General features: G+C 35.7%; 1 protein-coding gene across 1 annotated transcript in view; it reads left to right on the top strand.

Annotated features, from left to right (window-relative positions):
• Positions 1-1,908: 1,908 nt before the first annotated feature.
• Positions 1,909-12,686, top strand: part of LOC145685967 (uncharacterized) — a 15,225-nt gene continuing 4,447 nt past the window's right edge. The window contains exons 1-3 of the mRNA XM_081758760.1: positions 1,909-2,014; positions 9,090-9,289; positions 12,257-12,422. Of these exons, the coding sequence (XP_081614886.1) occupies positions 1,933-2,014; positions 9,090-9,289; positions 12,257-12,422 (448 nt within the window). The 5' untranslated portion in view covers positions 1,909-1,932. The remainder of the gene's footprint in view (positions 2,015-9,089; positions 9,290-12,256; positions 12,423-12,686) is intronic.

Here is a 12,686-nt window from a genome sequence, read left to right as displayed (position 1 = left end):
CACTTCTTTATTAAAACTAAAATACATATTAATATAAATATAAATATAAAATATTTATAATAATTTGAATTTAGTATAGTTCTGCTACTTTAAGTTACATCTAATAGTGATCAAGAGAGGACTAAGAGGAAGTTCAAAACACAATTGGTCAGTTACAAACAACAGGTAAAGACAAACCAAAGTGGAAGGGCAATTAATTCAGAGCAGTTGGCTTACACATGAGGCTCGAGAAAGTATGACTAAGTTGGCTTCCTATACAAACATTGAATTTTTCTACTATCACTTTCAGTACATACTTCTATGCTCTGAAAATATCTCTTTCAGTTAGTGTGTGATGAAGATAACGCTAAGGTGTCGAAACTGTTACAGTGTATTTTAGTTTTAATAAATAAGTGTAGTATATACTCTGGTCAGAAGTTTTATTCCTTTAGTGAGTTTCAGAGTCGGGATGGATAGAGTTGAAAAGGAAGTTCATATACAGGAATTTATATCCCTTATTTAACAGGCTCAATTTGTTGCGTTAGGTATCCAATAATAAATTATGACTTCCCTGCCCCTGCCATGTCTGTCCGGCGGGGGAATATCGAAAATAAGCTCTGATATGAGATTTGATCTGGTGGTCTGTAAGTGTCAAAAATTTGGTTGTTTCCTTCTAAATGTAAATGTAATTTCAGGCAGACACATATATACATTATTTCATTTATTAAAGACTAGCTGAAATACCCGTCATTTCTATGGGAAGGATAAGGTTTATGCAATATATAATTTATGAAAGCAAACAAATTAAGTTTTTACAATTGTAATGCTATTATGAATGTATAAAACACATGAAAAAATGAATAAATGACAAACAGTTACATCGTATGCCATTTTCCTTTCAACATAAATGAAATAAATAAATAACGAAGAGCAACTTCTTCGGCGTTGCCTCTCTCAGTTCCAAGACAAACTGACATGTCCTTATTATATAAACTTCCGCTTAAATGCAATCGAGACTATCACCAATAAATCCACGTATCCCTTAAACGAAAGATCCGACACTAATGTAAATAATTTTTGTCATTGAATTTTAAATTCACTCATGCAACTGTGAGGTAAACTAGTATTTCAACAGCATAGTAAATATTAGTTTTCATCGTACCATCTTTAAAGTCTATGGATTTCACACTAATATCAATCGGGGGCTTCTTATTGGCTGCGTGGTTATTCTGTGTACCTTTACCTTTGGAGAAGTTTTTAGGATTGTACTAATGGTTTGGATTCTCTATTAAGCAGTAGGTTTTCAGCTTATTAAGCATCACAGCTTATATAGGAAGCTAAAATACAACACAACTCCATCAATATCCGCCGCTTCAGGTATCTATTACAGGTGTGGACAAAAACTGGTTTATCTGTTTCATTTTTAGAAAAACCGAAACCGAAATTTTAAAGTATTAAAAACCGGTTTCTCGCCGAAATCGTTTTTTTCGTAAACCGCTTACTGTTTTTTTTATACCAAAACTGGTTCTATTTCTTAGCAGAATAGTTTTTATTTCCTCTCCGATTCCGTTTAAACAAAAATAGTTTTATGATATTCCAAAACAGTTTTCAACGAAACCACACTCTAAAAAATGGTATAGCTGAATTGACAATAAAAGCATTGTTGATGAGTATTGCTAATTGGTAAATTAATATTGACTATAGTATAGTTGATGTATAAATACTGATTTGTTATTTATACAACACCTATTTTTTTGGTATGGCTGTGGTAAGAAAAAAATATTGCTAATATTAGTATGGTTAATAATATCATGCATATTGTTTATATAACCAGATTATTTAGTATTGCTAAAATAGCAATAGCATTATGGTTAGAATGGCTATCACAATATAAAACTCTTGTTATGGCAACTATGCGAAATCCCGCCTTTTACGAGTTGTCATGTAGCCGCCATGATAGATTCTATAGTTAATATGAATTACGAAACTATGTTAAAAGACTGGGGTTTAGAAACCCTAATAATGAAATTTCAAGGTAAGTGGATAGTCAGTAAGTTTCAATATGTAAATTGAAGATATGTATTTCTAAATGTTTATTTGAATTGTATTGCGCACAAGCAACAAAATTCCCTTGTACGAAATAGTGTATTATTAAGCATTTATGATGCTTCCAAAATATTATTTTTATTATCACCAAATCAAAATACTTTAAAATAGAGACACGATGTGTTCACGCAATTGAGGGTAAGTTTAGAGTTTCTAGCCCGTTTTTACTCGGAATAACGATATTAGAACCTGTTTCAGTCAGTGTTCTAGTCTAACTAAAGTCTTACCAGGTAACCTAAACTAACCTAACCTAACAATTTTTAAGGTTTTAACTGCATTTTCGTAGGTTGGAAACTGGAGGGGCAAATCTAAACGTAAGCCCGAAAATGTACAGATGAAATTATATAAGGTGTAATAATGATTTAAGACTTCTTGTAATATGTTTGTGTGAAAAGTTGAGAGAAAGGTTATTATTAATGTGAGAGTTCGTACTATTTGGAAGAGGCTTAAGCTTTTGCAGAACGATTCGATGCTTGAGGATCATAGTGATCCTATGTTGATTATTCTACGTTGAGTTTTACTTAATTGGGCATTTATTCCGTAGTTGGACGTCCGATACTTTTCTACCAAAATTGCGTAAAAGCTATTAAAATGTATAATTTTTCAATTTCGCGAGTTGGGAGAAAGTGTAGGTTAGGTTAGGTTACGTTAGGATCTATAATAGAAGTACCCTTCGACGGGAGCTTCACGAAATTCAACACTGTCAGTTCACATCCCGTACAGCGATTCGGTATATTACCCGCAATATTGATATTATGAATGCTCGTTACTTTCCCACAATGCAACTATTCGGTTGCCTTGCGCGAGGTAGTTCTCTTCGCTCGCTTAGTAGTCCCATGTTTATAACCAATTATATATAACAAATAGAGAGAGTGTTGTTGTATTATCTTTATATATTATCAAGCACACAAACGATCAAATTATACGTATCTTCCGTGCAAGTTTCAAAATTTTGCTGAAAACGGACGTCCAACTTTGGACCCCTTAATTGTTATACTTTGTGCCCTTATTAATTTCTACAAACAGTACAGATGGGATCAAGAATTTTAATAATAATTCACCCTTAATTTTTACTAATTAATGCTGAACAAGCGACAGCGAGTGAAAGTATGGTTAGATAGGCTAGTTTAGGTATTTGTAGCAAAAAGAAAACACGATAGGTTATGATTTAATGCTTTTTAAGTGTGCTTCTGTTGCTTTCAAATTATTACAGAAGGCCTTTCTCTTTGTGTTACACTAAGTGACACCACCTTTGCACTTTTAATTTAATTCATGATGGTGATGTCAAACTTCAAAGCACATAAATAACAGGTTTTGCAGAAACCATTTTCTTTTTAAATCCGATATTTTGTTTGAACCAGTTCATTTTTTTAAATATATTTAGGTTAAATTAAAGTGGAGTAAAAAAAGTCCCTATTTAAAACTAAGTAAAGGTGGGGCGCTGATTGGATTGAGTGCTCGGTTTTGACCTCAAGAAGTGATCTAACCCGATCAGACTCGGTCACAGGTCAACTAATTCCTCAAATGATGTACCAGTAGTTCATAAATTATTTACCAGTCAGCCCATTCAGCAGTACTGAAGCTTGACCTAAGTTTAACCATTCAGTACCTTCGTACAAGGGACCATGATCTAATGAAACTAATATATAAGCTTAGTTGATCTCACAGTTTACTGAAATTAGTCAAGTATTCATAATGATTTTGTATGTGATTGTTCCCACGAAAGGGAGCTTATTTAGCTTTGGGGTTAACTGGTGTATCACCGGAACAGTTTTAGAAAATTTGCCGGGTCAGTTGGAATTTTTTTTTTTTTGTTTGTTTATGAGCAAGAATGAGTGAAAGTCATGTAAGGGGAATAGTAAAAATGAAGAAATTGGTTATTTTTGATGTTGTAAGCGACACTGTATGTGGAGGTGGATGGACCATTTCGCGGAGAGATATAGTTGTTATGATGTAGTGGCGCGAAGAGGAGTATGAAAATAGCTCGTGTATGTCAAGGCTGTCACATGTCGTGTGTTACGTACATAGAACTGTTCAAAAATAACGAGCGACAGTTGTTGAAATTTTGTGAAAGACCAGTATACTGAAAAGGTTGACGGTGTGTGGAAAATGTGGAAATGAATTGAAAATACAGAAAGGAAAGGGAGCGTATTATTTTACAGCGTCAGGGAAGAAGGAAAACTATTTAGAGGGCTATTTAGCTGAGTACTTGTTTAAGGAAAGAAAACCCCAAGAAACTCTTGTTCACGATTTTGAAGGTGTGACTTCTGTTTTTGCAAGTAAAGCATTATTAGTATGGCAATTGCTATTGAAATGTATATGATTGCGGAAACCAGATGTTTTCAGTACCCTCGCTTACGCGTGTACACATCGTCGCTGACGCGCCTGCTCCTTTCGGGCACACTACCGCGCTGGTCCACTAGCTCCACCCTACCTTGGCTCGGTTAGATATCATTCGTGCACTTAGTAGCCACCTAGCACAAGTTGGTTTGTGTTTTTTGCACTGTAGTTTTTTATGCCCTTATCCTAATGCGAGGTAATCTAATGTAAGTTAATGTAGTCCGACGAAATATAACCGTATACAGTACATTTTGGTACTTTTTTTCGATTTTAATACTGGTCCGGCGATGCGGCAGTAATGCCTTAGCTTTGTAATAAGCGAGAAGAAAATATAAACGTCATAGAAATTACAAGGTTCTAGAACACATGTCCCACTTCCCATTTAGCTGTAATAAAAACAGAAAACAACGTATCCTGCGGTCTTCTAACCCGCTTTCACTTGCTGACGCTCGCTAGCAATATTCTGTGAAATAAAATTTAAATTTTGGTACAGAAAGGAACCAACCTTGCTAATCTATACGGGGAACCTGTGTTCTAGAACTTCTCCTTAGCAATTATCTGGTTCACACGTTGCATTAGAGCGTACGTTAAGTTAGGATAAAAGCCGGAAGTTTCAAACTTTTCATCGTGCCATTAACTGACAAAACAATGGAACTGGCGGTTGACGTGTGAAGTTGAAACTTGGCATACATATAGCCTTCAGAGAAAAATATACAGGATTTTTTTTTCTTTTTAGTAGGTGAAAAGGAAGAATGAGTAAAAATCCCATCTTATTTCGGTGTACTTTAAAAAAAAAAAAAAAAGTCTTAGGAAATTGTATTTGAGTAAAAACTTTACATTCGGTATTCATGTAGGGTTTTCATAAAATTAACTAAGTAAATCACCAAAACTATACATTTCCTAGTTCAGTGAGGTTGTTTGGGAAAGTGAAAAATCTTCCTTTGTTATTTATATGGAGATACCTTCTACAGCCCAAAATTATTAAGTTAAATGATGTAGCCCGAAGGTTAGAGTGATGCAGTTTGGCATGTTTGTAGCCTTCTGGAAGTAACTCACAAAAAATATCAAAAGTAAATATTTTTAGTTTTTAGGGTAATTCTAAAATAAAAAGAAAGATTTCCGGTGCTATTTAAATGTATGTTTGTTTTGGACATAAAATCTCATGTTTTAGGTAATTGAAATTGGAATAAAAGTTTGAAATTCGGTATGCTTGCAAGCTTTTGATAGCGATATGCAAGTTATTGACCAAACATAATATCTAGTTATAGAGGGATTTTTTTAATTTTTTTATTTTTATTTATTTATATATTGTTTATTTTAGAAAACTGAAAACTCACAGTTATTTAATATCATATCTTCTACATCTCAAAATGCTTAGACTTTTCCTGAACATCTGCGGATGACATTTGGCATACTTGTGGGTTTATAAGGTGCGAGACCTCCAGCTAGCCGAAGGCTAGTCTTCAGTAACACGCACAGCTGCTGCACATGTTGGAATTGGAAGTCATCGATTGCGAGGAAAACAGAGCTAGTTGACATTTGCCTTCGAGTTTGACCGGGTTACTGTTTTTTTCTAAAGCGTTCACCTCCGGTGCTTGGGGTCCCTGGTTCGATCCCAGCTCGCGCCGTGTGGACTTTGTGGTGGACAAACACCGTGCTCGTGGGTTTTCTCGGGGTTCTCCCGTTTCCTCCTACTCTTCATTCCACCATTTCAGTCATCTCTCATCATCACCGTCTCCTTTAGCCTAACCGGCATAACCGTGGGACGTAAAACTTAGAGATTTCATTTTTGTTTTTTCTAAAGGGGTTGAAATCGAGCTCAATAGCACCAGTACCCTCAAATTACTTTATTCCTTTTTTTTAAAAAAAAAATAGTAGGGGTCATCGTTATTCCACTTTAAACTTTATTTGTTGAGATTACATATTAATGAAAATGTCTGGTCCATATATACTTATTCAACAGTGAGGTTATGAAGCACGGGATATACAGTTTAAGGTTGGACCTGAATCACTACTCGGTTTACATCCAAGAGAAATTGTTCTTCACCTGGACTTGAACTCGGGATCCCTTGATTAGGAAGGCGATGAGTTTATAGACTAAACCTTAGGACATGTGATAGAAATATGTTTAACCGATTTGCATACTTGTGCATATTTTCCGTCACTTCAGGACAACTGCATAAGTGAAATCACTTTACAGACTTAAAATTGAAATAAGGGGACACGGTGGCTCAGTGGTAGAGCGTTCACCTCTGGTGCGTGGGGTCCCTCGTTCGATCCCAGCTCGCGCCAGTGGGCCGTCTGTCGGACAACACCGTGTGCGTAGGTTTTTCGGGGTTCTCCCATTTCCTCCTACTTTCTCCATTCCACCATTTCAGTCATTACTCATCATCACCGTCTCTCTTAGCTTCGGTGTATAAACGTGGCACGTTAAACTAAATATTTCATTTCATAATTTATATAAATGGACAATTTCAAAAGATTATACAGATTACAGAAGATTACTTTAATTCAAGTAGTTCACTGCATCCGAAGTACAGCGTCCTAATTTAAATTGCTTAGAAGTGAATAAAGATGCTAATAATTTGTGTTCACTCTGGCTGTGAACCATTTATTTTATATTTTTGGCTTAAACCAATTGGATTTTTTAAAAATTTAAACCATCACACCAACCAACTCTGATAGATAATAATCAAAAATACACACAGCTAGTTTTGTGACTGCTTCCTTGAGTTAGTTACGTTTTAATTATATTCGTTTCGTGCCTATTCATTATTGAGGGATTTACATATCCAGATAGTTTTGTGACCTCTGGCGTAGGGTAGTTACGGTTAGGTTATGCTCGTATTGGGCTGTTGCGTTTTGGGCTACCAGATAGAGATCTCACTTCCGAACCATAGTGCAGTCCAACTCTAAATGCAGTAAGATGTATTATTTCTACACTGCTTCTTACCGGGACACTAGCTCTTGTATACGGATCTTGAACAATCTTCTTGTATTTTACTGGAGTTCTATTTTCCTTTCATATACCTCCAAACTTCCTGACTTGGTACTCTTTCTTACGTCTTTGCCCATTCAGTAAATACTGCATCCTTATTGCTTTCCCTGACGCTTTTCCATTGTTTGCTTTAATAAGATTGCATCTACGGGCGTCGTTAGCGTGACGGGGACATGCCCCCCCGTAATTTTCTGTGTCGTGTATAAAGTTACCAGCTGGCCAGTATTTTATTTTTTTTTTATTATTATTTGCACTGCATGAGTTACGGTATATCATTAATTTATTTCGATAAAATTAAACCAAATCATAATATGTAATTAGAAAATAACTTGCACATGTGAGATATATCATGTGTCCCCCCCCTTAATATTTAAGAGCTAATGACGCCACTGATTGTATCAGTTGTACTCATCTGTAGCATGGATTCAACTGTTGTTTTTCTTTCTAAATCTTCATCGTCCAAGTGTTTATTGTATGTGACATCAGCTTGATTCCTCGGTAATTTTCACAATTTTGTACATCTTCCTTCTCTTTGTATATAGATACAGTACTACTCTCTCTCTCTCTCTCTCTCTCTCTCCCCACTGACTTGGCATTTTTCTCTTGTCTGTAAACTGTTTTCATTAGATCCCATAGTATGCGGTAGGACAACTTCTGGTCCTAAGCACCCATGTTTTAGCTTGTAGTTGCTTTCCCTGTCTTCATTTTCTTTAAAGCATATTCTACCTCTTCTCAGCTTATTTCTGAGATCACAATAACTGTAACTCCCAAGATTTGGTGTTCCATTACAAAAGACCTGTCTTTGGTTTTCTTAATTTAGCAGCTGTTTCTTTGTTGATTCTTCTCCATCAACATACAGGGCATAACTGTGGTAGATGAAGCTAGATGTTTATACTTCATTCCTGTTTACTCAATTAAAGATATTTTTGCAATAGTAATTATGCTTTCCTCATTAGCATTGACAGATCCTTCATTCCATTCACATATTGAAGTCATCAAAAGTAAGATTTTCCGAAAGACCAAACAAATGAAGAAATAATATCAAGAGAAAAGGCACAGAACAGTACCTCCTTAGTTCTACTTTGCCTCTTCAGGACAGACCTTCAGTTATTTGTATCCCAACTTCCAAGTAGGATAAATACTTTTTGTACATGCAATAACTAAGCTGTATTTCCGAATAGTTTTTTTTTTTTTTTAAAGAGCCATTTGGCTTAAAGAAGCTGACCCACAACTGAAAGATAGGAATATGGGAAAGATGTCGCTCAGGACCTATATTTTAAGATGCTAACCGGTTTGAATGACATTGAAGAACATAGCTAAGACGTGACAAAAAGTTGAACATATTTGTATAATCTGCCTAATTTTATCATGTCGTTTTATAAAATTAAATTGAAAGAATGAAGAGTTGCAGGATTCATTTTTTTCTTATTTCAGGGAAGTTTTATTCATATTTATTTATTTCCTTAGAGCTTCTTCACATCCAGTTTGTTTTGCCTAGCGCTTGTGGTGTGAGGAGTGACGGATTCGATTCCCGAAAGGAGCTCAAAATTTATGTTCACCCAGCATCGTGTACCTTAGATTCCGACATAATCTTTATATTGTTCGTTAAATAGGAGCTTTGTGCAATGTGTGTATTTTATTGAACAAATATTTGTTATTATTTCAGAGGAAGAAATCGATGATGAGGCATTCGAAAATTTAACTGTAGATGCAATAAAGGAATTAATTCCTAAAGTTGGACCACGAATGAAATTTATATCAAAATATAAATTGTACAAGGAACAGAAGATGAAATCTCCTACTTCTTCATCCCCTGTGTCTTTCCTGTCACACAGCTCAGAAGGCAGTACCTTTAGTGATAGCGAGGTAGAAATAACTGATATCTTATTATTTTTCTCAAATATAATCGTACTTTGTTATCATTGTACCTGTAATACCGTATTCATAGGTGTATTGTCAACCGTATTACGATTTTAATCGGTAGAGAAAGTGTTGGGTATAATACTCACTATTTTTTTCAGCAAACTGTTTTACTTGTAAATATAAACACCTTACAGTGCCCAAATTAAAATATACGCGCCTTTGGCGTGGGAGACCGGGGTTCGATTCCCGGCGGGAGCTCATGAGGTTCGGATTCCTCGTTAATCAGTAGGTCCACTTCTCATATAGCCTCGCTGCTGAACGGGACGTTAAACTCAAATTAACCCAAATTAAAATATCTTGGTAACAGTTTCAATGTACTTCTGACACCATCCTCAAATAGAGGAATAGAATGAGAAAAGGCTACCACTATTTTCCCATTCTATTCCCTCTCTGAAGATGGTGTCAGGAATATACCGAAACTGTCAGGAAGATGTAATTTTAATTATTACACTTTAATGTTTTAAAATTTGTCTTTTGCGTTCAGTTACTTATGGTACTTGCATTTTGTAAGGATTAGTCCGTGTCAATGTGTAAGTGTAAAAGTTGATGCTTCGCAAAAGAAAGAAAAAAATGAAAACAATTTTGTACGTTTAATTCACTCGTAAAAAATATTAGCAAGCTTTTTCCAAACCCAGTCATACTATTACTAACTCAGAACAAAACAAGGAAACTAATGATTTAAATCTTTTCTTTGTTACCCTCCTAGTTTCTTCAAACTCGAGTGCACATACGAGGTCTTCAGTGCTTGTGTGGTTAGTGACGCGCCTTTGGCGCGATAGACCCGGGTTTGATTCCCGGCGGAAGCTCATGTTCCGATCCGACATTAAGCTGTAGGTTCACGTCTCATATAGCCTCGCTACTGAGCGAGACGCTAAACTTAAACCAAGAAATCGAATGCACATACTTTCTTCAACGGCAGTAAATTAATATTCTGAACGAAACGTTAAATTGTAATCCATTTCAGATGATTCCAGGAAGAAAAAAATCCGTAAAAGAGACAATGTTTAAAAATATAATAATTATCCATGTAGTAATGTTTGCAATTTAATACTTAAATTATAGCGCACAGTGCAGCAGTTTTACATGTATTTAAAGATAGCAGAAAAATGTAAATGTAAACTTAATTGTAAGTTTGGTAAATGAAAGAGATAAAAGAACTTACGAGTACGAATATCATATTGAGAGCCCTAAATGTAGCGAAAGTCCCGAAATGACGGTTTGATTTGATTCTCTAACAGGTTCTTCTAGTCTTAATAAATATATCTCTGTTTCACCAAGGTATATCTCTGTCCTTAACTGCATTCGACTTGATAGATACCAGATTGTTTCAGAGGGTCAATCCTCTGAGAAATATATTACCTTTATATTATTTTATGGAAGTGTAATTCCGTATCACAGAACGAACTGTACTTAAAGGAAAATAAAAAAAAACGCGTAACAAAATTTAATGAGTTAAAAAAAATCATGAACATAAGGGTCTTATGCTGATGCTATATATAAATTGCGAACACGGCAGTTTTTCTTTGCAAAAAAAGCACCTAGCATGAGGCGAGAGAGTTTATAAGTGTTTTTCGGTGTATGAAGTTGTACCCTGTCTTGCACTATGTTTCGGAGTTTTTCGGTTCTAATTTTTTCCTGTGAGTAAGCTGATGGACGAGATGGTGCATCTTGTAGCAGGTAGAACGTTTAGTAATTCTGAGAAAATCAACCGGATTTTCAGTACAGCAAATCCTGTATAGATTCAGAAATAATGAAAAATCAGAGTGAAAAAGTGCGAGTGGGCCGAAAATAGATCTTTTGTCTTCGACGTACAATGCCAATAAATTAACCTCTACGCTAACCAGCCCGCTCCCCGATCAGCCCCACATCCTCACTCTTGTTGATAATGTTCCTATGAAAACATTTAATAGTTTATTTTAATTTACAAATATACCAGCATCAGCGGCAGAAGGTTCAGAATTATGTAAGCTTACGTTAAAGACACGTTTTTGTGTAATTAAAAACCAACCAGTTACCAGAAATTAGATAAAATACACGTGCAGTACATGCGCGCAAAGATTTAAGAAAGAAAAAAAAAGCTTGTAAGAGCTTTCACCTTTTATGGCTTTGTTAGGCAGGAAGAGAAAGACGAAAGTGGAAGAAGAAAGATACAGAGTAAGACGAGTTACGCCATATTTCTGGGGGGGCGCGGTGACTCAGTGGTAGAGCGTTCACCTCCGGTGCTTGGGGTCCCGGGTTCAAACCCTGCTCCCGCCGTGTGGACTTTGTGGTGGACAAACACCGTGCTCGTGGGTTTTCTCGGGTTCTCCCACTTTCTTCATTCCACCATTTCATTCATCTCTCATCATTACCGTCTCTTTTAGCCTAACCGGCATAACCGTGAGACGTAAAACTCAAAGATTTCATTTCATTTTGCCATATTTCTGCTAGGTGCTATGGTGGTCATGTGATCACGTGACTGCTGTCAAGTACTCATACGAGAAAGTAGAGAACCTTGTGGAGAAATCACTGTTGGTATAGGTGCGGTCCTTGTGTCTTTCTCTATTTCTTATTCCACTTTCGTCTTTGCGTCCCTGTATGACGACTCCATAAATGCGAAAGCGCTTGGAAGTTTGTTTTATATTTGCGTGTATTTTATCAGTTCCACTCTAAGTAATTGTTTTTTACATGCCTACTTTGGGATTTCTTTTTCAATCAGACATAGTATTTTCTGAAAATGGATACTATAGTGGGGTGAATGCCATTGATGTTCATAACTTGATTAAAAACGCTCTGTTGAAACAAAGATTATTTAATGAACTTCAAAGAAAACTATACTACCAAACTTTTGTATAAAGAGAAGAAAGCATAGAACATTATATCATCAAACAGCGTTAGGTATATGTGACAACAATTTCTTTTACTTTTCAGATCGACATTGATTTTGGCCAGTTATATCCTGGGAAAGATATAACATTTTTTTCAACGTGGAGTGCAGACTTAAAGAAGATTCAGCATATACTTACCACGACCAAACAAACAACAAATGACGGAGCCACATTAGTAGAACTTTTGCTGCAGGAGAACATCAGGGAAGGTAATTATTTTTCTTATTAAGGGGATCTTCTACCTCTTCGCTTATGTTTCTAACTTCCCATTTGAAAACATGTAAATTTTAATATGGTAATTTCTAACAAAGTATTGTAGGTAATGACTTGAAATTTTTAATACAAATAGACAAGACCCATATAAATCCAACCACGGTCTCCAATTTACGTTACATGCGTTAGATTAATTGCAATATATTCTTCAGTAAGTTTGGCAACAGAGAATAAAAAGTATGCTGCAGAGGGAAGAGGGC

This window comes from Thermobia domestica, chromosome 5, assembly GCF_964235325.1.
Source record: "Thermobia domestica chromosome 5, izTheDome1.hap1.1, whole genome shotgun sequence".
Lineage (NCBI taxonomy): Eukaryota > Metazoa > Arthropoda > Insecta > Zygentoma > Lepismatidae > Thermobia > Thermobia domestica.
This window is presented reverse-complemented; position numbering and strand designations above follow the sequence as displayed.